Source organism: Poromitra crassiceps (assembly GCF_964638095.1).
Source record: "Poromitra crassiceps genome assembly, chromosome: 1".
In the NCBI taxonomy this organism is placed as follows: domain Eukaryota; kingdom Metazoa; phylum Chordata; class Actinopteri; order Beryciformes; family Melamphaidae; genus Poromitra; species Poromitra crassiceps.
Genome location: NC_139623.1, coordinates 63,318,363 through 63,346,256, shown reverse-complemented (window position 1 = coordinate 63,346,256; position 27,894 = coordinate 63,318,363). Strand labels below are relative to the sequence as shown.

The following is a 27,894-nucleotide window of genomic DNA, read 5'->3' as shown; positions in this document are numbered from 1 at the left end:
CATCAGCCACACCTGAAAAGAAGGTGAAGAGGAGGACTTCCATTCCTTCAGAATGAGTCTTTTGGCGACTTTTGTTGTCTTTTGGCGTCTTTTGTTGTCCCCAATGTCAGAGATTGTTGCACAGCTGTACGGAAGTTCAGTGAGGACTCCGAGCAGCCGAAGATGGCAAGTTCTGCCTCCAGTTGTAGGGTTATTTTGTAGGCTTTAGAGTACCAGTCAAATATTTTGGCCCAGAATCCTGTTAGTGAAGGGCAGAACCAGAAGGCATGAGATAATGTGCCCTCTGATACCTGGCAGTGTTGATATGTTAACACATTGAGTGCCAGCCATTTTTTCAATCCTGTAGGTAAGTTGTGCCAGGGGTGTTTTTGACGATTCTGGCTCATTTTACAACAGCCGAGGATTCATTTCTGTTAAGACTTCGTGAACACCAATCATCTAAAAAGAACTACGGTAATAGAATGTGTGCTTTCTCTGTCTAAAAGAGTTAGTTTGTAGAGTTAGTAGTTATGTAGATATTAGCCGTTGAATACAGCATGGTTTTGGCCTCTGGGAAGGAAAGCTGAGAAAAATGCAGTTTTGTGCAATTCAATCAAACAGCCAGAACAGTCACTTTAACCATTTATTTTTGGCATCAGTGAGACATCAGACATCTGAACAATAGTTGTTTTCAATAATGGAGGAATAATACAAATAATAAAATAAATAAATGTCAAAATAAATACAAAACAAGAGCAGACCACAGGTCACTCAGCTTTTTTTTTTTTTTATAGGTTTTTTTTTTTTATAGGTTTTTTCGGTTAGTGATCAAACCGGTTTGGGCTCGTACACCGAATCCAGAACTGCTCCAAAATGTAATGGGTACTTCCTTGGCCCATGTTACACCCATCCATAAAGTTACATGAAAATCAGCAGGTACTTTTTATGTATTCCTGCTAGCTAGCAAACAATCAAACAAAGAGCAAAAACAATCCCTGGCAGGTTTTTTTTTTTACGACCCATGCCTACTCAGCGCCAGCGCCGCTGAGCAAGGTTCTTGTCTGAGTGGTACTCCTCATAGCAGCTACCCCTGTGTAATGAGACCCCACATTTGACACACATGTAGCGTGACTCTCTTCTAAGATTTTTCTTTGCACACATGCTACACCTCCTCGTTGGGGCATCTTTTTTGGGTGTGGCTGGTATGAGGACCATTACATGGCCCGCTAGATTGACCTCCAGCCTGCATTGAGGGTCCAGGTATGGTCGCCGGCGTGGTTGGTCACTGCCCCCCGCCCCCACCTCCTCCCTGCCACCCCCCACCTCCTCCCCGCCAGCCCCCACCTCCTCCCCGCCACCCCCCACCACAGGTCTGGTCCATGCACCGACAACACTCAGGATGAAATCCAGCAATGTTTCACACTTTCTCTGGCGTTTAGCTGGGTGTTTAGCTTTGTACAGAACAAAGGCGTTATAAAAAGAGATCTGAAACATGTACATGACAAATTTGAAGGGCCACCTGGATGTCTTCCTGGCAAACGGATAGTATGCAATGTTCTGATCCAATCTGTCGACCCCATTCATGTACTTGTTGTAGTCTGCCACACACTTGGGTTTTGTGTGTGCGACCCTCTCTCTGCTGCCTTTCTGCCTGACCTGCACCGTCTCCATCGTGTCGTCGTGCAGCGTGGAAACCATTTTCACGATTATTTTATCTCGCCAGGCCAGAACCATGGTGCCACCATTGTGGCGCATGACCGTTTCCCCCAGCTTCACGGTGTGGTTGGTGACCATGGTAGCAGGTGGCTCGCCCCTGTTCTTCCTCAGAGTGCCACAGACATGTGTCTGACACTCCAGCAGCTGTGCACACATTCCAACAGAGTTGTAGTAGTTGTCCATGTACAAATGGTACCCCTGCCCTGCCAAGTCCCCGAGGAGGAACTCCACCGTCTCGCCTAGGGTGGACCGCTCACCACAGTACGGCTTCATGTTGTAGCAGTAACCTGTCTGGGAGTCACAGAGGATGTAGGACTTTATCCCATACTTTATGGGTTTCTGTGGGTTGTACACTTTGAAGGCCAACCGCCCACGCCACAGGAGCATCCCCTCATCAATACTAATGTTTTGACTCGGTGTGAACATGTCTCTGAACTTTTCTAACAGGTCGTTCAAAACTGGCCGGACCTTGAACAACTTGTCTGCACCATCAACATCAAAATTGTTACTGAAATGGAGGAATCTTGTTAGCAGTTGAAAGCGGTTGCGAGACATGGTTTTGTTGAAGTGGGGGGTAGCAGTCAGTTCATTTGTGGACCAGTACATGGCCAGTTTAGGCTTCTGGACGATCCCAGTGAGGAAGTATAGTCCCAAGAAGCTCTTGAGTTCTGCCACTGTAGTGTCCTTCCACCTCCCAAGCCTTGAATGTGGCAGAGCCTCACTGACCTGACTGATGCACTGGTGTGCATACAAGTTAGTTTGGACTACAATAGCCTGGAGCAGCTCATCGTCCAGGAAGAGCTGGAAGAAGTCAACTGGTTCAGCAGCACCACCACTATGAGGACCCGGTTGTGCTGTGAAGGGGATGTGGGTTGGCTCCCAGTCAACGTCACTCCAGCCTGGACCTGCAGGCCGTTTCCCACTTCCAGCTCCACTGCCACAATCTGCAAATTATAGAAATACATAATTACCATAAAATAGTGTTTTTTATATGTGTGGTACTGAATGCTGGCTGGAACCTGTGATGTGAAAATAAACCTGATTCTGAAGTGTGCTCTTACCCATTTTCCTGGCACCAGAGGCTGTAGCACCAGTACCGCTACAGCTGGCTGCCTCAGGCTCATCTTCAGACTGTTCAGAGTCTGAAATAAAGTAAAATGAATTGACTGACTGCTGGCTTTTGTATAGTCATAGTAATTACATTTCCACAAGTTACACAAGTCATCTCAAACATCGTCTTACCACTGCTCTCTGGAGCTTCGCTCCTCGACGGGGCCCACTCCTCCTCAGAATCCTCCGCGTCTGGAGAAGACTGGAGGTCACTCGACTCGGACTCAGTCGTGAGCCCTGCAGCCGCAGCCGCGACATGCAGAGGCTCACCCCGTTCATCATCCGAGACCTCGGAATCGGTCTCCGGCACAAGCTCGTTTCGGACGGAAAAGAAATCAAGCAGTGATCTCTGATCGGCCGATCGCTTGCGTGCAGCCGCCGAAGACCGCTTGCGTTTGGCCGGCATGGCACAAACACGCCACCCGCTCCCAACTAAACTGAAATAAAACAACTACTGCTACGACTAGATCAAACTGAACTGAAATAAGGCTAATCTACCGGCTACCAACTCGATCAAACTGAACTAGAATAAACTGAACTAGAATAAAGGCTAAATACTAAAATGAACTGACGCTAACGCTAAATGTGCTAAGCTAACTACAATGAACACTAACTGTAACTACCCGCTAACTAAGTATCTAAACTAAGTCTACTATAAAGACTATACTAAACACTACTACTGTACTAACAACTAACAAACTAAATCAACTACGCTAACCAACTCGCTCTAAATCTGACTCTAAATTGCTAAATTGCTGAAATTCTCTATATATAAATCGCTATGTAATTCTGTCTCTGTCTTTCTCGCTCAAATTTACCTACTACCCACGCTGATCAAAGAGCCCGCCTTCCTTATATAGAAATCTTTGTTAGAGTACTTCCGGGGCAGCGGGAGAGGTCGGATCCACATTCACATATTGCCCAAGGGCGCCAGCTAGTGGAAACCACTGAAAAAGATGTAAGACGAGATATCTCGGCTTTGGCACTCAAGCGTTGGATTATGTAAGACGAGATATCTCGGCTATGGCACTCAACGTGTTAAGTAACATTATGTGATGTGATGTCATCATGTCATTTCATGTGATGTCGTGATATATAAGTATATAAGTAAGTAAGTACAATTTTATTTGTATAGCACCCTTCTCAGCACGGATGCACAGTGCTTCACAGTGATTTAAAAGCAGATATAAAAAAACAGAAAATATGACATACGTAGCTTAAATACAAATTAAGAGATAAAAAATCAGCAGTTCAAATTACGAAAGTCTAAACGCCTGTCTGAAAAGATGGGTTTTCAGCTGCCCCTCAAAGATCTCCACGGAAGCAGAGGCTTCCCAGATATATGGGATGGTGGCCTCCAGTGTGTCCCTTGTTAACCGTGTGTGTGTGTGTGTGTGTGTGTGCGTGTGTGTGTGTGTGTGTGTGTGTGTGTGTGTGTGTACGCACGCACGTGTGTGCGTGTCCAGATCCTGCTGAGCCACCGCGGGTCTTCCGTGACAAGAAGCCAACCAGAGACAGAGAGTCCAACCAGTCTCCTATACGAGGTATAACTCTTGTCTGTCTGTCTGTCTGACTGACTTACTGACTGTCTGTCTGTTTGACTGTCTGTCTGTCTGTCTGTCTGTCTGACTGTCTGTCTGTCTTTCTATGTCTGTCTGTCTGACTGTCTGTGAGGGAGAGCTTTCTCTCCTGGCGTTCATGTTGTCTCGCTCATAAACATTTTCTTTTTCATCTCTGCAGCGCAAACCGTCAACACTGCGGACAAGGTGAGCGGTCACACTACCTTTCAATTTAAATTTGAATTTGAATTTATTTTATTTGATATAGAGGGACGGTGTACATTCATGAACACAGTATAGCGTAAAAGTACCCAATTGTAGCCAGAGGCTAGTTTACATTGGCAGTCCCCCTGCCAGAATTTAAAAAGACAACCGGAGAATAAAAGTGCAATTACACAGGTACAGTTTAAGATACAAAAATCGAAAAGTTAAATACATATAGATATAGTTATACAATAGCTATACTAGGGGCTGAGAGCAGTACAGTACTACACAGCAGTACATTCAGCAGTACAATCATCAGTGGAAATTTAAATAAATAAAGGTGCCTAAAGGAAACTCAATCATAAAGTACGTCAACATAAAGTGCGTTATGGAGCAGAGCAGTCACACAAACAGAGCACAGTCAGAAAACAACATGAACCAAAACACATGGGATGCAGACTGAACTAGCTATGCGTGCAGATTTGAGAGGACAAGAGAGAGCATAAAAAGTGCATTAAGCGACAGGCGCAGCAGTTAAAAATGTCCATAACCTTTATAATAGTTGGACTCAAACCTTTATAGGCCACACACATCTCCTAAAAAACAGCTGTCAGCAGACGGTAAACATACAAGTCTTTAGTCTATTTTTAAAAGTAAGTAAAGTTGGGGCAGATCTGAGGTCTTCAGGCAGTTTGTTCCAGCTAGCAGAAGCATAGTGGGTGAATGCGGCCTTCCCATGATTTGATTTGATCCTAGGGACAGTTAGTAAGCCGGACCCTGCTGACCTGAGAGGTCTAGACGGTTCGTAGCGTAGTTATGATAAGCTATTTTGTTTTTTTGCATAATTAGGCCTAGAGGGAGCATATAAAGGTTGAATAGAACAGGCCCTATAATGGATCCTTGAGGCACCCCACATGTCATAGTAGTTACGTCAGATGAGTAATTGCCAATGGAAACGAAGTACTTCCTGTCTTGGATATAGGACCTGAACCACTGGAGGACCATACCCGATAGTCCAACCCAGTTTTCCAGCCTGTCCAATAATATTGAGTTGTCAACAGTGTCAAACGCAGCGCTAAGATCCAGTAGCCCTAGAATCAAATTTGTTCCTGAGTCTGTGTTCATTCTGATGTAATTTATGACTTTAGTAAGCGTGGTTTCGGTGCTGTGATGGGGGCGAAAGCCTGATTGGAGTTTATCTAGGAGATCGTTTGAGGTTAGGAATCTATTGAGTTGCAGGTAAACAACCTTTTCAATTATTTTCCCTATAAAGGGGAGATTAGATATTGGTCTGTACTGTAGTTACTGATTACCGATGTATCAAGGCTACACTTTTTTAGTAAGGGTTTAATAACTGCAGTTTTCAGGGACTCAGGAAAGGTGCCGGTCAGAAGGGAGCTATTAACTATTTGCAGTAAGTCAGACGACAAGCAGCTATAAATGCTTTAAAAAAAACTTGTTGGAAGGGTGTCGAGACAACACGAAGATGATTTAAGGCCTTGCACAGTTTCCTCTAAAATGTTGTAGTCAATAGCGCTGAACTGGGACAAATTTATCGAGCTAGGGTTCTGTGGGTAGGGTGATCTCGCATCATTACTTAGTGTGGAGCCACTAATAGCCTGCCTGATATTAATAATTTTGTCCGTAAAAAAGGCAGCAAACTCATTACATTTGACAGTGGAGAGAAACTCAGGTGTTACCCAAAGCGGCGGGTTAGTCAGTCTATCAACTGTGGCAAATAGGATGCGTGCATTATTCACATTTTTGTTAATGAGAGAGAGGCGGGGGGAAAGAAAAGAAAAGGTGGAGCTGAAACGCACTCCACGCGTTATGCATTAGCCATACAATAAAGGCTTTTTAACTTTTTTCACCTACAAGAGTGCCTTGGTTACTTCTTTTTAGTCTCAACTGTTATTCATATTTAAATGGAAATGATTTTGATTCATCAATTAGCACTGTTGAATTCTTGAAAAAGTGGCTTTTTTCTATACATGTATTGAGCTGGCTTGTCTCTGGTTTGTTATTTTTCTATTTTACAATGAATTGTACAGGGTTCCTATGCAGGTCTGGAAAGTCTGGGAAAGTATTAAAAATGAATTTGATCATGCATTTCCAAGTCTGGAAAATGTTGGTTCAGGTCTGATACACATAATTCCTCTTATGTTATTGTAGACCCACTTTGTTGTTGTTGTTGTTGTTGTTGTTGTTGTTGTTGTTGTTGTTGTTGTTGTTGTTGTTGTTGTTGTTCTTGTGAAGAACAATCTTCAGTCACCTAGTTAGCAGGGGCAAAATATATACATGTAAAATTTAAATCATATTGAGCACCAGACAAAATCTTCAAAACAAATCAAGGTATGGGAAAAATATGAAATTTCTCAGTTGAAAATGTGTAGGAACCCTGATTATAGCCTTGCATTTTGGTTATCTGCCTTTAGGTAACAGTTACAGTATGCAGTAAACAACTTACTCTTGATAATAACTGAATGGGTAATATTTGAACAATTGCAGACTGTAGCGATGCTTCAGGTGTGTTCTTCTGTTTTTCACAGCTGGGAAACGTCTGAGAGTGTATCTGGGTTACTGTAGTGTAAACAATACTTTGAAGTTTACATTAAGTTACAATGTATAACTTGTTAAATGAGGAAGGAACTTATGTGGCAGCTTGTTGATGTGATCTCTGTGTTTATTACAGCCGGGCACACCAACTTGGAGGTAGGTTTGAAACACACACACCACACACACACACACACACACACACACACACACACTTGGCTAGCTTGGCTGTAGCTTCCATGCGTAGCATCCTGACACTCGGCCAAATCTTGGATGCGTGAGGTTCCAGGAGATCCTCTCAGTAGTTCAGAATCCCATGAAGATGGGACAAAAGGAAAATGTTCCACACAGACATATAACTAACATAGACTGTCATCATACTACTGCTAACATCAACACGGGTGTGGCTCAACCCACCATCTTCTGTCTGGGCACACTGAGAGAATCCCAGAAGATGAGAGAAGACTGAAGCGGAAAAAGCCATATATGGACAAAAGGCTCCCTCTATACGAGCAGACAATCCCCCATTTGATAAACAGCCAAGAAAATATGGAAATAAGCATCTATCATATCTAAGCTGAAAAGAGTGACATTTAAATTTACATTTATCGCCTAACCCCAGGCAGGGGCGGACTGGGACCATAATTCAGGCCGCTCATTAGATACCATGCAGGCCAGGCCAACACACGCGGACACACATGAAAAATCTGGGCCGTTTGAAGCAAGATTTGGTGAATATAATGCTAACGTGATGTTACATGTTACCTATTTGTTCACTAATAGAATTCAACATTGCCTAGATCAGTGGTTCTCAACTGGTGTAGCCTCAGGACCCACTATTTTCCTTGTCATGAAGTCGCGACCCAAATTTCAGATTTTTTTTTAAACCACTCAAATTTATTGCACAAAAAATAGCGCATTAATTTAATACACAATGCCTTCATGCACTGTTATAAACCTCAAATGAACAAAAAAGTGCAACAGAAGTGCAACTAGGGCTAAAAACCAATTGAAATAAGGCAGACTTGAATTACAGGCAAGTCAAACTGGTCATGCTCAGAAAGTCTTATTTGAACTGTATGAAATATGAAATAAAAGGCAGACTTATCTTGAATTACATGCCTATATGTTTTTAAACAAGTTAAAGCAGCTACGAGCAACTTTTTCGATTGTTATTAAACAGTCTAAATTTAATATCAATGCATCACATCTTACCTCTAATAGTAGACGAGACCAATGCAGAGTAGTCTCGTTTGAACCCCGAGTGAATCGGCCAGTGTTAGTCTCTCTGTGGCCAGGGAAGATCAGGAAGTGAAATGAAACGGTTTGCAGCAGCCACTTCGGCCATAACCACAAAATAACTTCCAAAAAACCTGTTAGAATATAACGAGAGATGTTCGCGAGAGTATGCATGGCGTTCACATTGTTTATGCTATGTTGCTAGGCAGCGCGAACAGGGTAGGCAGGCAGCTGCGTTTCACTTCCGGGTTTCACTTCCGCGTTTATCCGGTCCGGCGGTAAGGAGAGAGAGAGGGAGAGCCCCCTGTTGACGCGAGTTTAGACAGACACAGACTTAATAATCATCTAAGGGAGCAATCTCCGATTCACACGGCTTTGGTCTCAGCTACTATTATAGGTAAGATGTGATGCATCAATATTGTAATTATACTGTTTAATAACAATCGAAAAAGTTGCTCGTAGCTGCTTTAATAATAATAATAATAATAAAACAAGTTAACCTGGTCATGCTAATCCAGTTTCAATAGTCTGAATTTAACTAATATGAAATAAAAAGGCAGACTTTTCTTGAATCACAGGCAGGCTATATGCTTTTTAGTTAAACTGGTCATAACTTTTAATTAAACTGGGGCCATGCTAATCCAGTTTCAATCATCTGAATTGAACTAAAATTAAATATGAAATGAAAAGGCAGACTTCTCTTGAATTACAGGCAGAGCATATGCTTCAGCTTGTTAAACAAGTAAAACTGGTCAGGCTAATCCAGTTTCAATCATCTGAATTTAACTCAAATGAAATATGGAAAAAAAAAAAAAAATTGGCCCAATGTCTGCGACCCAATCAAAACCGCCCCGCGACCCACCAGTTGAGAAACGCTGGCCTAGATAACTGCAAGTATAATATGAAGACGTAAAAACAAAAACAGGCCTCTGTACAAAAGCTTCACAGCAAACTTAATTTAAGGAAGACTGCAGTGTCCTGTCTTGTCTCGTCTGAGGTTAAATGACAAAAAATCAAACTGCTTCATCTCCACTTTAAACTGTATTGTGCAGTCCTACTGATAATCCCATAAAGCACATTAATGTGAAAGCAATAAGCATATAGCCTACATGTTTCACTTTATGCTCTGAAATTGTAGCCTACCTGAAGGTTCCTGATTCTGATAAGTTCAACACCACCTCCAGCTCTGCAGGAGCACCTGCTGCAGTGCTAGTGCTGCTTCTGCCTCCTCCACTTTTGTGAAGAAAACCCCAAAAGCAATCCAACCCATACTTTCAGTTTAGCCACTACTGTTTACATTTGACCAATGGGATTTTTTTTATAGCCTAATATAAATAAATACAAATTAGTGGTAATTGAATTTCTCTTGAATATTCTAGAGGCAATAGACAATTGTCTATGACTGATATTGTAGTTTAGGCCAAGACACAACATAGGCTCCTTGTGTTCCACCTCTCTGCACCTTTTTTCTTCTCCATTTTGGCACCATTGAACAGCAAGCCCCGCCCACCCGCGCTGGGGTCTCAGCAGCTTCTGACTGAAAAGTTAACTCATTCCTCCCTGCCTGGCTGCCTGCAACCTGCCTGCCTGCAATCTGCACAACTAGGAACACTTATACATACTGGCCTGCTGTTCAGTGAGTGGCCTGGCCTGCATTTTTTTTTCTTTTTTTGCAGGCCAGGCCACCGGGCATCTGCCCGAAGCGCCCGATTAGCCAGTCCGCGCCTGACCCCAGGGCATACAGCAGTTACTCAATCCGCCTGGCCATCTCGCTGCGGCGCCCGAGGTAGCAGACAATCTGACTACTCTAGCCATCAACCGCAACTAAAGCACACAAGGAATCTAGCTAATCTACAGCCTAGTCTGCCCTGTCCTACTCTACTCTAGTCTGATCTTAGCCTGAACACTATAACACTCCAGTTCAGAGGATTCCAAAGTGGGAGGTGGGCCTCCCCAGCGGCGCGCAACAATTTGAGGGGAGGGTCATTGAGTGAATTATTTTAGTTATTTCAGTAATAGTTAATTTAATAATTTGAATAAGAGTGAAGGCTGCTTTTTCTTGGAGCTTTTTCCATGCTATTTCTGAGAGAAGGCCCATGGTCTCAGACTTTGGAATCCTCTGGTCTACAGCCTACGGGTCTACAGCCTACAGTTAGGCTGTAGCTAATCTATATCCTAACCTAAGCTATTCTGACCTACCGGCATCCCTTGACCAGTGATGGAGAGCACCAATGCACCCACCCCGGCCCCCACACCCATAAGGCGTGAGAGTGAAGGCCGGGCCGGGAAACACCAAAACACCCCTCCACCCTCAGTTTCCACCCGCAGAATTATATCCCCAGGATTGCCTCAGTGACTAGCTGAGGAGGAAACTTGTGAGGGCCGATGCACCGAAGGGGCCCAACTATGGACCCCAATTGAGGACCCCCCTCTGGGATAGGCCGAGATGTAGTGGATGCCGGGCTAAACATTTTACAGAGTTTCAGATAAAGAAATGAAATTTACAAAAAGAAACAGAAAGTTGAAAATGTAAATAAGGAAGAGTCCAAAAAAGAAAATGTAGACTTTAAATGTACATAAGTTCAGGGAAGAAAGTTGAAAATGTAAATAAGGAAGAGTCCAAAAAATAAAAAGAAATTTGAGTCTTTAAGTGTTCATAGGTTCAGGGAAGGGAGGTAATTAGCTTGGTGAAAAGGGGAAAATGTGTCTCTATTGATCTGAGAGTTCCACGAGGGCAATCTGAGAGTTCCACGAGTCCGCATTGGTGGCATTGACCGAGAAGAGAGGAGGGGAGGAGGGGTCAGTGGTGATGATGAGGCCGGAGGGAGGGGGGGGGGGGGGGGGAGTAGCGGGTATTGGGCCAGGGGGACGACGAATGGCCGTGGTGATGAAGAATGACTGGATGCACCAGCAACGAGATACAGCAGCCGTGGTGATGAAGAATGACTGGATGCACCAGCAACGAGATACAGCAGCCGTGGTGAGGGTCGGCGAATAGGCAGGGACTCGAGTCAGGACAGCAAAGGACACCTGAGCAAGAGAAAGAGAAGAGGGGGGAAGCCAGTATGGAGGAATCTGCGCAGAGGTGGAACTAGGTTTCGCAGCTATTAATTTTCTGCCTATACTGCTAGGACAGCTGACACTATGCTACTAAATCATACTAAATCAAGTCTAGATTTTTTTTCACTCATTGATTTTCACATAGGTATAAACAAAACAATATCAGCCGCACATCGGCATTAAAAAAACACACAAATTCAACTCACACATATAACCAGAAAGAAAATAAAATCACAATAGTTGTCCAGAGATAATGACACATTCATTCAAAGTTATTTTAGTTAGGTACTCATTTGGTCGGTGTCCTGTCTCATATAGATGTTCCATTTTATCCAATTCTTTTCAAAAATATCCTCTTTGACTCTCAAAAGATATGTCAGTTTTTCCATAACAAAGATCTCCTGAACAATTTCCAACCACTGCTCCTGTTTTGGTGTGTCTGCATTTAGCCAGTTTCTGGTAATGGCTTTCTTACTTGCTGCGAGTAAGACTTTGGTCAAGTAGAGATCTTCTCTCATCACAACATGTTCGATGTTACCAAGATACATCACAGGGCATTTATTTGGAATGTCATAGCCCAAAATATGGTTAACCTCCACATTGACATTTTCCCAATACAGCCTCTTTGTACAGTTCCAGAAAATATGCGACTGCTCAGCCTCCACATAACCACACAGCCTCCAACATTGTTGATGTGCGGCGAGTTGCTTGCTTTTTATTTTGGGTGTTATAAAAAAGCGAGTTAAATTTTTCCAGCAGATTTCCCTCCATACAAGTGACTTTGTGGATGTGCATTGTATCTCACACACTTTATACCCTTCCTCTTCTGTTATTTGAATCTGTAGCTCTTTTTCCCATTTTTCTTTTATGTAGAGGGTTGTGTCACCCCTGCTCCCCCCAGAGCTTGATAGAAAGCAGAGATGACCCGGGTCCCCTTTTTTTCATACGCATCCACAATTACTTATTATTATCTCAGCTGTAAATACTTAAAGTCGAAGTGAACCGAAGGCGAATGCAATAGCTTGAGCGTCGGAGACTCAAACAAATCTTGTCTGAGGTGACAGGGTTGAGAGGCGGACCACAAGCTGCACAATGCCGGGTGTCGATGATTTGATTTGACAATTCTGGGGACTGGCTTTGGTGCTGCCCGCCCGCCTGGAATCTCAGAGGGGCGACCCCTGACAACCAGGCTCTCAAGTGCGCGCCTTTATCGCTATTGCTGTAAATACAATATTCCTGGAATGCGCGTTTTAACGAGCCAGTTACATTTCTTTGCATTCTTAGACATTACCGTTCATGTTCATGTTTCATACAATTGGCCAAGTTAGTAGTTAGTTTATGGGGTAGGAATTCTGCCAGATGACAGGCACTAGGCACCATTTTCTCTTTCCTTTGGAAGAGAAAATTATCCTGAAATGAAGATTTGATTGGAGTTCGCCCTGCGCCTCAGGGAGGAGGGATCCAGTGTGTACGTGCACTGTAAAGCCGGGCGCTCCCGCAGCGCCACGCTGGCTGCTGCCTACCTCATCCGGGTCAGTCGACATCAGCCTTCACTGTGTTGACGCCACCATATAGAGAGGCAACGTGAAACGTCAGACAGCTGCCATGTCGTGATATGATTGGTTGAAATGGGGTAGAAATTTGATAGTACTAGGTGACGTCAGCAAACTGTAGATTACTGTTATCAATGAAATCTTGAAAAATTATAAATTATATTATATATATATATATAATTATATTATAAATAAAAACTAAAGAGATTTTATTTTTGTGATAAATAGGTGCACTGCATTCCCAGGTATTTGAACTAAAAGAAAAGAAAAGTCATTTTTGGGTTCAGCTTGACTTTAAAGAAGTCTTTGTTCTCAAGATCATACTTGCCTTCAAATCGTCAAAACTCATGAATTCACCATTTTCTGAAACTGTACAAATTGCAGTTAACGTAAATGCGTTTTTTTTTACACACGATTTTCAGTAAACGTTTCAACAGTCATAAAAGTGGCCCACGTGTGTGATCGATCTTCTGAACACAAATTACTACACCCATAAACTTCTGTTAACCACAGACCTTATTTGATGCATATAAGCAAAATCCCCATCTTAAATTCTCACAGAATTTTCCCCTGATGAACCCAAGTGCTACTTCCGGACTCATTCTTGCGGTGATATAGAGACACTGCGTAACGCGTCATCATTCAGAAACCACGCCCAAGATGGGGGAAAACACAAACTCCTGTCCAATCCTGGCGTTCTCCTATGTCACATGCATGGTTGCGTGTTGCACCAAAAGATCGTATATACGGAAGATGAACACTCCAACTTACTTCTTGACAGCTAGATCCACATTTTTCTTCTCGCCAATTCTCAATGGCTTCCTTGTTTTGCTTGTTTTTGAGTACAAAAAAACTTTAACTGGCGATTTTTTACATTTGTTTTCTGCGCAGCCCCACCACACAACAGCTTTTAGCTATGTTTAATTCAAGGAAAATGACGCTGGTGTGTGGAAATGAACGGAGCTCTTCCCCCGTGATGGGCGTGGCCTATTACATGCAGTGTCTCTATATACTTGGGTGGTCCGCCCAAGTAAAGTCTGGAAACATGGGACTTAAAGGTCCTATCCGTAGGTTCTAACTATTACTGACAGCGGTGGCCGTTCGAGTAACTGCAGGCAGCGTGTGAACGAGCTGACACGCGGGCACAATACTCGCACGCGCACATTTAGCTGCCTGGCAACAGCAGACTGTTGGTTGCTTTGTAACGTTAACTCATAAAAGTAACTTGAAAACGGCAACCTGGACAATTTATCAGTCAGATAAGCCCAGGAAGGATGCCCAGGAAGGATTCTGGATGAATTATCCGACGTTATTGTGGCATGTTTGGCCGTGTTTTGGCTTGCATTGGCTGCGGGGAAATGGATGGGATATTCACATTACCGTGAGCCAGGAACTACCCTGCTTCCCCTGTATGTACGGTACCGTGTAATGCCTGGAGTTGACCAAACTGAACAATCAAACAATGTTTCATAAGCATAACAGTAACGTTAGGCATATTTACGACTGTTACATTCATTATCCACACAAGACGGTAACATTATTAGTGGAGCTCGGTGGTCATTTCTATAAATGTCAATCAATATTAGTTAGCCGCGATTAGCATCAAGCTAACGTTATACTAATGTGCAGTCCCACTGCAGCTAACTAGTCAGAGGCAGAGCCTTCTCCCCCGCTACCGTCTAATAGTTGACCAAACTGAACAATGTACCATAATAAGCATAACAGACAGTAACGTTAGGCATATTTACGACTGTTACATTCATTATCAACACAAGACGGTAACGTTATTAGTGGGGCTGGTGGTAATTTCTATAAATATAGCTAAATCTATTAGTTAAGCATCAAGCTAACGTTATAACTGGCAGTCTCACCACCGCAGCTAACTGCAGTCAAACAATAATGTTCCATGACCATAAGCATAACTGTAGTAACGTTAGGCATATTTGCGACTGTTGCATTACTTCACACAAGACGGTAATGTTAGCAGAGTTTCTGACCAGGTGGTAAATCCATTAGCAAGCAGCTAACGTTATCTGTCAAAACCACATTACAGTAGCTACAAGCAGCAAGGTCCCTCCATGAAGTGAAAACACGGCCCCGACTCTAGTTTCCCCCCGATGTCAGTCACATTGCTGCTGTCTGGCCAGACGGGCTTCACTAGATAAATATTTATTTATTTTGTGTGGACTTTTTTCTGGAGTCTGTGTTGTTGTTGTTTGCTTTTGGTGGCAGCTAGCAACGAACGTAACGATAGCCACTTCCTGTTAGCCGTCTTCTTCGTTGGTATTTCCGCCAGAGCCATGAGGACAAGAGGCAGGCTCGTAAACGCGCAGAACATCACATCCGCCCAATTTGCTGGGAAAGTATAACCCGTGACAAGCATGAAAATCCTGCAATATCTTTGCAATGGGTGAACGCAGAGAGACGCGCCTAGGCTCGTTTTTTAACTTAAGGAACGGCGCATTCACTCATTGGTAATAGAAAACACTTTGTGAACGTTTATTTTCCGGACAAACTTACGGATAGGACCTTTAACTTGTCCAGTGGGGCAAGTAAATTTCTCTTCCACTTAATGTGGATATCCACTTAATGTGGAGCCCTGGGGGACCCCGTAAACAGCTGTGTTGCGAGTGTAGGTTGCCATGCAAAACTCTCATGTCTCTGTGCTGGAGACCAGAGAAAGACGTTTTTAAAAGCCTCTGTGTGTTCAGCTCTCAGGACTTTTGTAGCTTCCAACTAAATCTTTGTGGTGTGAGGTTTAGTTTCTCTCCTGTGTTTCTGTTTGTACTTCCAGATAGCTGCTTTATTTGACCATTTCCTGATTGCTTTGAGCCATATCGGAGCGTTATGTTACTGCTGAGCTGGTGAAAACATTTCCTGCTGCTTAATAATAAAAGCTTTTGCACTGATACTGTAAACTGATTGAAGGCTTTTATTGTGAAGAACTTATAGGATATGCAATGTTTATCCACCCTTTTAGCCACAACTTTTGACCGTTAGTGACTAGTTACAGTCACACAGGCATATGGATTAGAGAGCTGCGCGGGCCTGAAATCTCGGCCCGTGACATGCAGGCCCGTGCCCGACCCGGCCCGGATGAGTCATGAAATTAATTGGCCCGAGCCCGTTGCGAGGCCCGACATCAATATCACGATATGACGACACATCTCTCTCTCCCTCTCTGTGCATGCTGCCGCGCCGCTGAACTCGTTAGTCCAAAACGTTGCTAGACTGTGTTGCCTATGAAGACAAACACTGCAGCTTTCTCTCTGTCTCTCTCTCCCCCTCTCACACATGCTACCGTGGCCTATCAAAATCCACACGTCTCGAGAAAGAGAACGTTAGATCGTTTAATTGCCAACAGCAACAATGCCCACAAACTGAAACATTATGTCACTCAAGCATATCGAAATTAAAACAGCAGACTTACCGTTTATAGCTGCATTGAATAACGTCACATTAGTGTCCTCACAATGTATGGTAGATGGGTTCATTTTGAACAGGTTGAAATGAGCTTTCCCTACTGCAGTGGGGACTGTTTAACTCTCCCCTCGCAAACTTTGTTTTATGTCCATCGATCTTATTTCTCTCTCACGACACGGACACGGACACACGCGGCTTGTTTTGTTGTTGTTTTTTACGCTGACGGAGTGGCAGACTAACGTCACGGTGAGGGTGTGTGTGTGTCTGTGTGTGTGTGGCTGTGGCTAGGCGAGTGTCTGTGCAGTGTGCGCTCCTCCTCTTTGTGTGACTGCTCTGCTGTGTAAAATCAAGCGAGTAATACAACGTTATTTTATTTAATTATTGAAAAACGGCCCGACCCCGGCCCGGCCCGGACCTATTAATTAAAAAAAAAGAAAAAACGAGCCCGGCCTTGGCCCGTATTGGCAGGCCCGAGGGGCCCGCGAGGGTACCCTCGGGTTTGCAGCTCTCTAATATGGATGCTGCCGGTGCTTTGCGACTTGAGACAGGTGTGACAGGTGTCACCAGTTAAAGATCACACGTTCAAGCATTAAGCCCCGTTGTATGGAAACGCAAATCTGAGATCAGCTTTTTCTATGGGAAAAACCCCATTGCTGTTGTCGAAAGGCATTCTGGGAAATGTAGTAAATCACTAACTGCAGTAGAAGTAAATGAGGCAGCATGAGGGAAAATGCATCCAACAGAATAGTAAATTGTGTGTGTGTGTGTGTGTGTGTGTGTGTGTGTGTGTGTGTGTGTGTGTGTGTGAGTGCGTGCGTGCGTGCGCGTGCAGGCCCCAGCCAGAGAGTCCACATCTGCCCAGTTGGACCAAGCCTCCTGCACCTGCTCTGACTCCCTCTTCCTCCATCTCTGTTAGCAGGAGCAACTCCTCAGCCAGACTTACCCCTGGGCCCCCCAGGTCAGTAGCACGCACACACACACACAGTTTTGTCTAATTTTGTTTAGATTTGTTAAATGGAGTTCCCAATTGTCCCATACATATATAAATATTAGGGCTGTCAGCGTTAACGTGTTAATCGCGATGCGATTAAGGGCCGACCATAACGCGTTTTTTTTTTATCGCGTTAATCGCATGCCGCTATTTTGTCCCTTCGACACACCCGTACTTGTAGTCAAGCCGGTCGCAGCGGTGGCACAGTGGGCAAGTCAACAGTAGTTTGCACCTTGTGTAAAACGGAATTAAAATATCACCTAAGTACATCGAGTTTGAGCTAAGCATACCGGAGCAGCTAGCGTCGCCGTAGCCTCAACGCGAGACTCAGTCATTCTTCCTTCAGAGTCTCGGATGCGCGGGTCCTCTAGCCACTGGGAGGTCGGCTGGGCAGTTATCCAATACTACGGCGCCAATGTACTCCAAAATCTTCCGTAGTTTCCAATACCGAGCCATTATTCACATGGAAGTGCCAAAGTTTTTAGCTCAGACACAGCCTTCTTCGGCTGTGTCATTTTGGGTTTCGACTGCTCCACAGCGCCGCCGCCGGAAGTATCGGTTCTGGAGCGTGTACTGCACTGTTTACAATTGTGCATTTATTTTCTGTTCAAGATATATTTTGTAGACATTGTTACCTCCTATCTACATTGCACTTCTATTGAATTGAAAATAAATCTAAAATTCAAGATCACAAAGTACATTTATTTGCATTCATTTGATTCCCAATCACGACACACTGGTAAGAATTATTAATATCGAATTAAAAATGCTTTGAAATGCAAAATAATGGCATTTTAAACACGGGATACAAAGATGCGATTAATCGCGATTAACTATAGTTAATCGCAAGATTAATCGCGATTAAGAAAATGTATCGTTTGACAGCCCTAATAAATATCAAAATAATTTTAATTCAGTTTTATGTCAAATTCACAATACGTCAACAACAACAGCACTTCATGGCACCTACAGGTGAGTCATGTACAGCTTCCTGTTAGTTGTGAACTTGTGGCTGTAGAGGAACATTCTGTGAAATGACTGAACAAACTAGACGGCAATCAAAGAGTTCAAACCTACGCCGGTGCTGAAAAAAGGGTCAAACACGTCATTCCTATCTCTTGATTCTGATTGATCGACTATTTCTTGGCCCTGCAAATATACTATTAGAATTTGAAATCAAGTATATCTCTTTCAGTTTCATAGTTATGTCTAGTTCAGTTTGTTTGAAGTGGGGTCCTATGAGCTCCTCCCATACAGTCACTGTACTATGCAAAGCGATCTGGACGCTGACCGCACGGTGTAGGAGATCCTGACCGCACGGTGTAGGAGATCCACCACTCCAAAGCAGCAGCCTCAGAGAGCTGTCTCTGCAGCTCTGGGGGCCATGAACTAAAACGTAACCTAGCCACCTAAAAGAACGGCCACCTAAACAAATCAATATCTGTATACATGTACGCTCTATTTTGACAATTTTCAGCGCTTTACTTTACCGTCAAAACAGTCCTCTCATTTGGCACTATTTCCTCCCAACCGTAGAACTACCGTATTCCTCCGCTAAACGCCTGCACAGCACCGCGGTGCTGCTGGATCACAGGTTATCTCAGGTCACAAAGTCCAGATAGATTTCGACAGCAAGACTGGATTGGGATAAACTGCTGACAACCTCAGTCAAATTCCAAATGAAAAAATATGTTTTAAAAGTTGGTGTAAACTTGGTTGTCTGGTTAATATACATTGTGTGCATCAGCAGCATCAGAATCAGAATCAGAATCAGAAAGACTTTAATGATCCCCGGGGGGAAATTGGGACAAGTTACAATACAATACTAAAGCATACAATACTAAAGAAATAAATATTGAACACATGGAGACCAAACGGCTCCCGGCACTCAGAGTATTATTTGATAATGACACGTTTTCATTGTTGTGACTTTTTACAGATTTGTGCCGGATGCAAGAAATGAGGTAAGTTTTTTGATTGGACGGAGTGTGTTGTGATGTCATCATGTGATATCATCATGTTAGTCGAAGTTGAAATCCATCTCCTCTGCTCTCATCTCAGCAGGCACACGACGAAGGTAAGCTCTCTCTCTACTCTACTCTATCCCTTCCTGCTGTTTTTCTTTCCGTCTTTCTCCTTTTCTCTCCATGTTTACCTTTATGTTGACTAGTCTCGGCTCCCAGACGTTTGGTGAGCTGCGCCACCAAACGTCTGGGAATTTCACTGTCAGAAACTGTCTCTTCGAGCCCGCCGAGAATAGCCGGCAGCAGACACGCCTACATTTATTATTAGAATTTTATTTGCTAGCGGCAATGCCATTTATCATAGTCCTAACACAGAGCATGAAGCTGATATGCTCCAAACAAAATTTATAGCTGTGGTTTATTTTACAATAGTTTTTCCGACACGGAAGTGGTCCGCTTGCTACTGTGAAGTGCTGTGAAGTCAGGAGGAGTCAGCAGGCTCTGTAACGTTAGCCTCGGGAGTCGGGTTTATCGCTGGGAGAAAGACCTCTAGCCGCCGGGGCCGGATGAAACACGTCCTATTAACAGGTTATGTTTGTTTCTAAGTGATTAATATGTTTCTCCGCAAATGCGACGATGTTTTGCGAGACACCGGTTCTGCATGAGAACTGCCCCCAGAAAGCAGGCCCGCCCACAGCACTCATGATTGGTTCTCCGATGCAAGGCTTCCAACAGTGCCACCTAACGTTATGCAAAGATTTAAATAGTAATATTCTCAGTCTTACAGTAGTGAAACGGATTAAGACTGAGGGCTGAGTCTATATGTTGACTGACATTTCAGTTTTACCCACACAAGTGTGAAGTAATACCAGCATGTTTAAGAGACTGTCAAGGTTTGGCATGTGCCTTTTTTTGCTGAATTAATGGAACAAATGTGTAGTTAGAACTATTAGATATTAAAATAATCCATCTATAAATTGGGGATAGACTGATATATCAGCCCAATAGAGACACTGCGGAGCGGGTCACCATTCAGAAACCATGCCCAAAACAGGGGAAAACAGAAACCCCCCTCCAATCCTGGCATTCTCCTATGTCGCGTGCATGGTCGCGTGTTGCACACAAAGATCGTATATACGGAAGATGAACACTCCAACTCACTTCCTTGACAGCTAGATCCACATTTTTCTTCTCGCCAATTCTCAATGGCTTCCTTATTTTGCTCAGGAGTACAAAAAAAACTTTAACTGGCGATTTTTTACATTTGTTGTCTGCGCAGCCCACCACACAACAGCTTTTAGCTATGTTAACTTCAAGAAAAATGTATGTGTGTGGGAATGAAAAACGTAGTGATTTCCCCCGTGATGGGCGTGGCCTATTTCATGCAGTGTCTCTATATGAGCTCTTAACTCATTCTCTGCCAAAGACGTACCCGGACGTACTTTTAACAATGGCATTCTGTGCCAAAGACGTACTCAGACGTACTTTCATGTTTTGGGTGTTTACATTACATCAGACACTTTCCCAGCCTGTGACATTGTTTCAAGTCAAACTGATAAAAGGAACCCGCTAGTTTAGTATTTATGGGTGGAGCCTGTGGTCGAAACAGAGTCCGACCCAGTCGTTCTCGGATGCCGACGATGGCGAGGAAGACGCCAGCGTTTTTGTTGTTGCGCCATGGTGACTTGGCCAAGGCTCCCCTTCACAGCGTTCTGATCCGTCTGACACAGATGAATCGGAGGAGGAGAAATGGGTGCCACTTGGAGAGAGCGATGACGATGGTAAAAAGTAGCCTATTTTTTGTATCGCGTTTGAGATTAAATGATCACACACACAACATTCGACTATAATTGTCACGCATTGTTTATAACTTATGCCGCCGGCATGACTCGCTTCACGTTTCCTCTTGCCAGTTCTCCCTCTCAAGGGAGAGCTCTGTCACACTCAAGGGAGGGGGAATCACATGGATACGTCAAACGCATCAAACCGCGTCACACACCCGTCCCCAGCAACCAAGGCGAAACATGTGTCACATAAACATTTCAAAGTTTACAGCACTAACGTAGCTATTGTGTGATCTTCTGTGCTAACGTTAGTTATGAGAGGTAACGTGACAGCAGGTAACGTTACAGCACTCGTTATTCCTGTGTGTGTGTGTGTGTGTGTGTGTGTGTGTGTGTGTGAGAGTGTGAGAGAGAGAGAGAGAGAGTGTGAGTGTGACCACATAAGGGTTCGTTCCATTTGTTTATGCTTTTATCAAGCTAAGACCGACACAGCTCCCTCAAATACATTCTCTTATTTTTTATTTATTTATTTGGGAAAACAAATACTGTATATGTCTGATGTGTCACTGAGGCAAAAAATAAAAGGCTCAAAAGAGAGTTCTGCTTGAAACGGTGTCCTTCACTAAAAACCTCTTTTTCTCATATTTATCTCCCAAGGAGGGCATTTTTAGTGAAAACAAGCTAACTTCCACTGCTTGTAACTAAACAAGGAAACATGGGAGAGTTTCAGTTTTTTACAAGGGGTAAGAAGAGAGTCTCTGCTTTATTGTGAGATATGTTGTGTAATTTTATTCCTAGCACAGAATATTCTGTGGGTCCTGGAAGATCAGGAAATATGCTCAAAATCCTGGCACTGGGAGCACACAGACCGAAATGACCCTGGCAGAGAATGAGTTAATCAAAACTCAATATCACCTAGTCATTGTCATTCAACTCCAATATGATGGACATGAGTTGGATTATATAGAGACTGTATATACAATTATGGGGGAACCACTAAATACTGTATTTGGGCTTGTTTTTCGCAAGAGCATGGTCAAGGCAGCTTCAATGCAAAAATATTGCTGTCAGCCTTCAAAAGCTCATATCGCTGGAGCCCGACTTGCATGCATGTGCTAAAATCTGCCCTTCCCAGGTCCAGCTCCCAGACACCACACATTCCCCCTCCCCAGTAAGCTTCCCCGAGCGGGACCCCCTCCACGACAGAGCGACAGGTACGGACACACACAGTAATGTTATTTTATTCTAATATACATCAATCGTCAGTAATGGACCCCCAGGGTTCGATTTAAGGCCAACTTTTGTTTTAAATCATCCTTAAAATCACAATGAAATGAATTTACATGTGCTTAAAGGATGGCTTTACCGGTAATCAACCCACTTTGTATCTATCTATATCTATACTATAATTGCGATAGCGTCTGTCTCTCTCTCTCTCTCTCTCTGTCTATCTCTCTGTCCTTCGCGTATCTCGAGAACCGTTGGTCGGATTGACTTGAAACTCGGGGAGTGCGCTGATGGCGACCCGACGGAGTGCAGTGCCCTGTTTCCGTGCGATTCGGACACGAAACACGTTCAATATTTGTCTTCAGTTCTGCTCCTTTGAGCCCTAAGCCCCAGCTTTAAGTAGGGTCGTTGACACTAACTGAGAAAGTAAACACAGGAACGCCCCTGTCAACGACCCTGTGTTTAGGGGGGGCAGCTAGCTGATTGTAGTTTTTTGGGGTATCAGCCGGAGTTTAGTCTGACAATGTTGTGCACACCGGATAGTTAGTTAGGTTAAGTTAAGTACATACATAAGTGCCTGGGTAGCAAGCAGACGGCGGTATTTGACAATTTAACTGGAGCTCAGCCAAACTTTATTTCACATTAGTTATTATTGTGAATTAGATTCTAATTCACAATGAAAACTAACGTGACATTATTAGGAAATGGTCGGGGGGCCACTCTGCACCCTGTCGCGGGCCACATCTGGCCCCCGTGCCGCAAGTTGAGTATCACTGATCTAGGGCCACACCACTTCCGGGAACCCCCATCCTGTGTAAGTAGGGTTCCCAGAGTAAAACCTGGCTATTTCCACCACTGCTTATGGATGAGCATCATCTGCTGCATGCCATCGAGAACCATTGGTCGGATCGATTTCAAACTTTGGGAGTGTGCCCTATTGTGCAGTGCAGTGCCCTATTTTCGTGCAATTGGGCATAGCGCCACCTACTGGCAACACAAATACCGCTTTATCTTGATAGCCATTCATCTGATCGACTTCAAACTTCAAACTCGGGGAGTGCGCTTAGAGGGACTCAACGGAGTGCAGGGAGCTGAATTCCGTGCAATCTGGCATAGCACCACCTACTGGCAACACAAAAAGCAGTTTATCTCGATAGCCATTCATCTGATCGACTTCAAACTTGGGGAGTGCGCTGCTGGGAAGCTGACATAGAACAGTGCCGAATTTTGTGCAATTTGGCACAGCGCCACCTACTGGCAACACAAAAAGTGGTTTATCTTGAGAACGGTTTATCCGACCGATTGACTTCCAACTTGGGGAGTGTGCTCCTGGGAACTCGAAGTAGTGCACTGCTGACTTTCTTGCAATTTGACATAGCACCACCTACTGGCAACACAAAAAGCAGTTTATCTCGAGAAACATTTGCCCGATTGACTTCAAACTTGGGGAGTGCGCTGCTCAGACCCCGCTGGAGTGCGGTGCCGCATTTCATGCAATTTGGACTTATTCCAGGACTGTCTGTATGTCTGTCCTTCGCGTATCTCCAGAACCGTTTGTCGGATCGACTTCAAACTTGCGCTTAGGGGGACCTGACAGAGTGCAGTGTGTGTGTGCGGGGGAGAAGCGCCCACGAGGTGGTGCATGGGGGACTAGTCATATATAATCTCTGTCAAATAAGCACATGGACAGTGTTTTGCCTTCTCTCTGTGTTTACCTCATGGTGAATTTGCTCCTGCTCCTGTCGGCAGAAACTCCGCCCCCACCAGCTGCAAGTCATTAGGGCTCATAATGCTCTCCATGCGATGGATGTGCGCATACTTAAAAAATAAAAATAAACAATAAGAGCAGATTCTGCCTCTCCAGCACAACTCTCGCAGCTCCGTTGTGACACGTAACGCATCAGAACGGAGCGCTTTGACAGAGGAGGAAATGGGAGACCTCCATGAGGAAAACACAGAGAGAGGTAAACAATGCGCATGTGCTTATATTACTGAGATTATTAATGATACAAAGTGGGTTGATTAGCGGTAAAGCCATCCTTTAACGTGAAGACAGATCATTCAAAAGTGTAAACCAATGCAAGATCAGTTAGGGAGAGAAAGGCAGTTTGAGTTGATGGGACTGGCAGAGGGACGGCACTGTTAAAAAATCTGTGATGTTTTATAGGTTGGAATTTTTATCTCGCCTCCTAGTACACAATGAAGTCAACACTTTAAGTTTTCCAGGAAGTAAAAGTAATGAGATTTTGATATGAAAATACAAAAAAAAACATTCCAGCATGTGGCAGCCTACTGAATACTGGCTCTGTTCTTCTTCATCCAGTCTCCCACCCAGCATTCCTATTCCTGGCTCTCTGCAACACAAACTGTCTGGTAAGAACACTTTAAGAGTCAGTCCTAAATTGAAATATCACTATTATTAAACTCCTCCAGAACATGTCCTTACCTGCTGTGCTGTTATGTGTTTATCTGCGAGCTTTTCTGCTTTATGTTGTAATTTTCTCCTCCCTCAGCAATTTACTTTATTTATTTATTTGTTTGTTTGTTTTGAAAATTCTTCACAAATAAAAATGTATTATTAGTACATTAGTTGTAGAACTAGTAGTAGTAGCAGTGGTTGTACAACCCAGTATCACGGCAAAGCGTGTAATAGACCCACTGGTCCAGCTTCTCACTGTCACGTTTAGCCTTGTCTAGGTGTGAAAAGTACATGTGTATTGTGGTACTGCACCAGCAGGGGGCGATAGAGGCACTAGATCCCTAAAATAAACTGGCAGCCAGTAGGGTGTTGTAGTCAAGGTGGATGGTAAGTGTTTGCCTTCCACACTGGAGAGCCGTGATTGAGTCCCAGTGTGAGTCACATTTAATTTTTAATCAACATTTTTCTTATTTAACTCGAACCCAAACCCTAACCTTAACCTTAACCCAAACCCTAAACCCTAACCTTAACATTAACCCAAACCCTAACCCTAACCCTAACCTTAACCCTAACCAAGTTGCTTTACTTGCCTAAACATAACCGTAAAATTTGAGGCAAAGCGTGACACTGACACGCTAGAAAAATGTGACACAGAGACCCTGTACTGATGCAAAAGGTGACAGTGAGACCCTGTACTGATGCAAAATGTGACACAGAGACCCTGTACTGATGCAAAAGGTGACAGTGAGACCCTGTACTGATGCAAAAGGTGACAGTGAGACCCTGTACTGATGCAAAGGTGACAGTGAGACCCTGTACTGATGCAAAATGTGACACAGAGACCCTGTACTGATGCAAAGGTGACAGTGAGACCCTGTACTGATGCAAAATGTGACACAGAGACCCTGTACTGATGCAAAAGGTGACAGTGAGACCCTGTACTGATGCAAAGGTGACAGTGAGACCCTGTACTGATGCAAAAGGTGACAGTGAGACCCTGTACTGATGCAAAAGGTGACAGTGAGACCCTGTACTGATGCAAAAGGTGACAGTGTTGTACCGGAGGGTCTTATTACACACTTTGGTGTGATACACAGTTGGGCTGTAGTATCAGTGCTTTGATTGCTACTGTCCGAACAGGTCGCACTTGTAAATGAGTGCCTGGGCCTCAATGTGATTTTACCTGTTTAAATAAAGGCTAAATACAAAAAAAAAAAAAAAATCAGTATTATAGTATGAACTGTCTGTCTCGTGTATGAAGTCATCAGTGTGAACAGAAGCAGCTCCAGAGTGGGAGCAGACAGACAGTCGATCCGCCCTCCTGCAGTCTCTCTGCCCCCTGCGTCTCTGCCCCTGCCACCCACTGCAGCCCCTCTGCCCCCCCCACCGCTCAACCCACAGCACAACAAGGTAACCCCTCCTCTACATTAGGCACCTCCTCTACATTAGACCCCTCCTCTACATTAGGCCCCTCCTCTACATTAGACCTGGGCCCATTTGAGATCTAATCAAATATTGCGATATTTCCCGGAAATCTCAATTCGGGGGGGGGGGGGGGGGGGTAGAGTACATTTTCTATATACTTTTTTTTTGGACAGGGTGTCGGCCCTGATGCTGAGGATATTTGGGCAGGACTATATCGCATTATTTAAATTAAGATATGGCTCAAGCCTGCTCTACATACCGTGTCATTACAGCGGTGCTTCAAACAGCATCAGCAGCATTAAGGCAAGCAGGCTCTTCACTGTGCTGCAGCTGCTCACATTGACCACCAGGGAGCGGTGTTGTATCAGTGTGTCTGTCATTCATTATTTTTGAAAACAACCTGAATTGAAAGTCTGTAGTGTATAGTGCCTTTTAAACATGGACTCTGGATCATGTCAGGCTACAGAGAACAGGATATTTTCAGGTTTTGCCTTTCTAAACATGAGGGGTCTTTGTTAAGAAACAACTGGATATGAGCCGTTTTTTCTGCCAGTGGGGGGTGCGGGGGGCGGCGCGGTAGCATGTATCAAACACAAGAAATGTGATAGGAAACAGCTTTAGCTATGAGGCAGTCAAAATAGTGGTCGCACCGTCGTCAATCACTGTGGGTGATTTATTTTACAACTGGCAACTAGTCATATCTGACTAGTTTTAAATGTATTTCTCCCCACAAAAGTTTGACAGCCTATGTTTCCTAAATAAACGTTTTGAATCCATTTATTTCTCTATAGTCCATTCTTTATAGCCTCTATAGTCGTAGTCGATCTTATTTATTCCAGTGTTGTCATTAACTCATTCTCTGCCAGGGTCATTTCGGTCTGTGTGCTCCCAGTGCCAGGATTTTGAGCATATTTCCTGATCTTCCAGGACCCACAGAATATTCTGTGCTAGGAATAAAATTACACAACATATCTCACAATAAAGCAGAGACTCTCTTCTTACCCCTTGTAAAAAACTGAAACTCTACCATGTTTCCTTGTTTAGTTACAAGCAGTGGAAGTTAGCTTGTTTTCACTAAAAATGCCCTCCTTGGGAGAGAAATATGAGAAAAAGAGGTTTTTAGTGAAGGACACCGTTTCAAGCAGAACTCTCTTTTGAGCCTTTTATTTTTTGCCTCAGTGACACATCAGACATATACAGTATTTGTTTTCCCAAATAAATAAATAAAAAATAAAAATAAGAGAATGTATTTGAGGGAGCTGTGTCGGTCCATCCCGCCCAGTGAGCGGCTAGAGAGAGAGAGAGAGAGTCTGGCCCCTGGGGTTTCTTGACAGATGAGGCTTGGCCGCAGCCTCCTTGCTACAGTATTGTCAGTAAAATGGAAGAACCTCAGAATAAGTTGGAACCTATTTCAAGACATGGTCTTTCCGAAATAGGTGGTGTAGGACTACACACAGGACTGGGACTAGGACTGGACTGCGCCTCCATCGACTCAGAGTCTGAAAACACAAAATATCAAAGTATGATAAATATGTGCACAAAATCAAATAAATAATTTACTTTTACAGTTGCCATGTGGATTTTTAGCTTAGCTTGATAAAAGCATAAACAAATGGAACGAACCCTTATGTGGTCACACTCACACACTCTCTCTCTCTCACACACACACACACACACACACACACACA

At 43.9% G+C, this 27,894-nt stretch overlaps 1 protein-coding gene across 1 annotated transcript in view; it reads left to right on the top strand.

The window, feature by feature from the left end:
• Positions 1 to 27,894, top strand: part of LOC310786409 (lymphocyte cytosolic protein 2-like) — a 106,709-nt gene that overhangs the window by 63,787 nt on the left and 15,028 nt on the right. Inside the window, exons 11-19 of the mRNA XM_083647616.1 lie at positions 4,272 to 4,349; positions 4,546 to 4,571; positions 7,261 to 7,280; positions 17,229 to 17,354; positions 19,327 to 19,351; positions 19,449 to 19,464; positions 22,271 to 22,349; positions 24,686 to 24,735; positions 26,043 to 26,191. Of these exons, the coding sequence (XP_083503742.1) occupies positions 4,272 to 4,349; positions 4,546 to 4,571; positions 7,261 to 7,280; positions 17,229 to 17,354; positions 19,327 to 19,351; positions 19,449 to 19,464; positions 22,271 to 22,349; positions 24,686 to 24,735; positions 26,043 to 26,191 (569 nt within the window). The remainder of the gene's footprint in view (positions 1 to 4,271; positions 4,350 to 4,545; positions 4,572 to 7,260; positions 7,281 to 17,228; positions 17,355 to 19,326; positions 19,352 to 19,448; positions 19,465 to 22,270; positions 22,350 to 24,685; positions 24,736 to 26,042; positions 26,192 to 27,894) is intronic.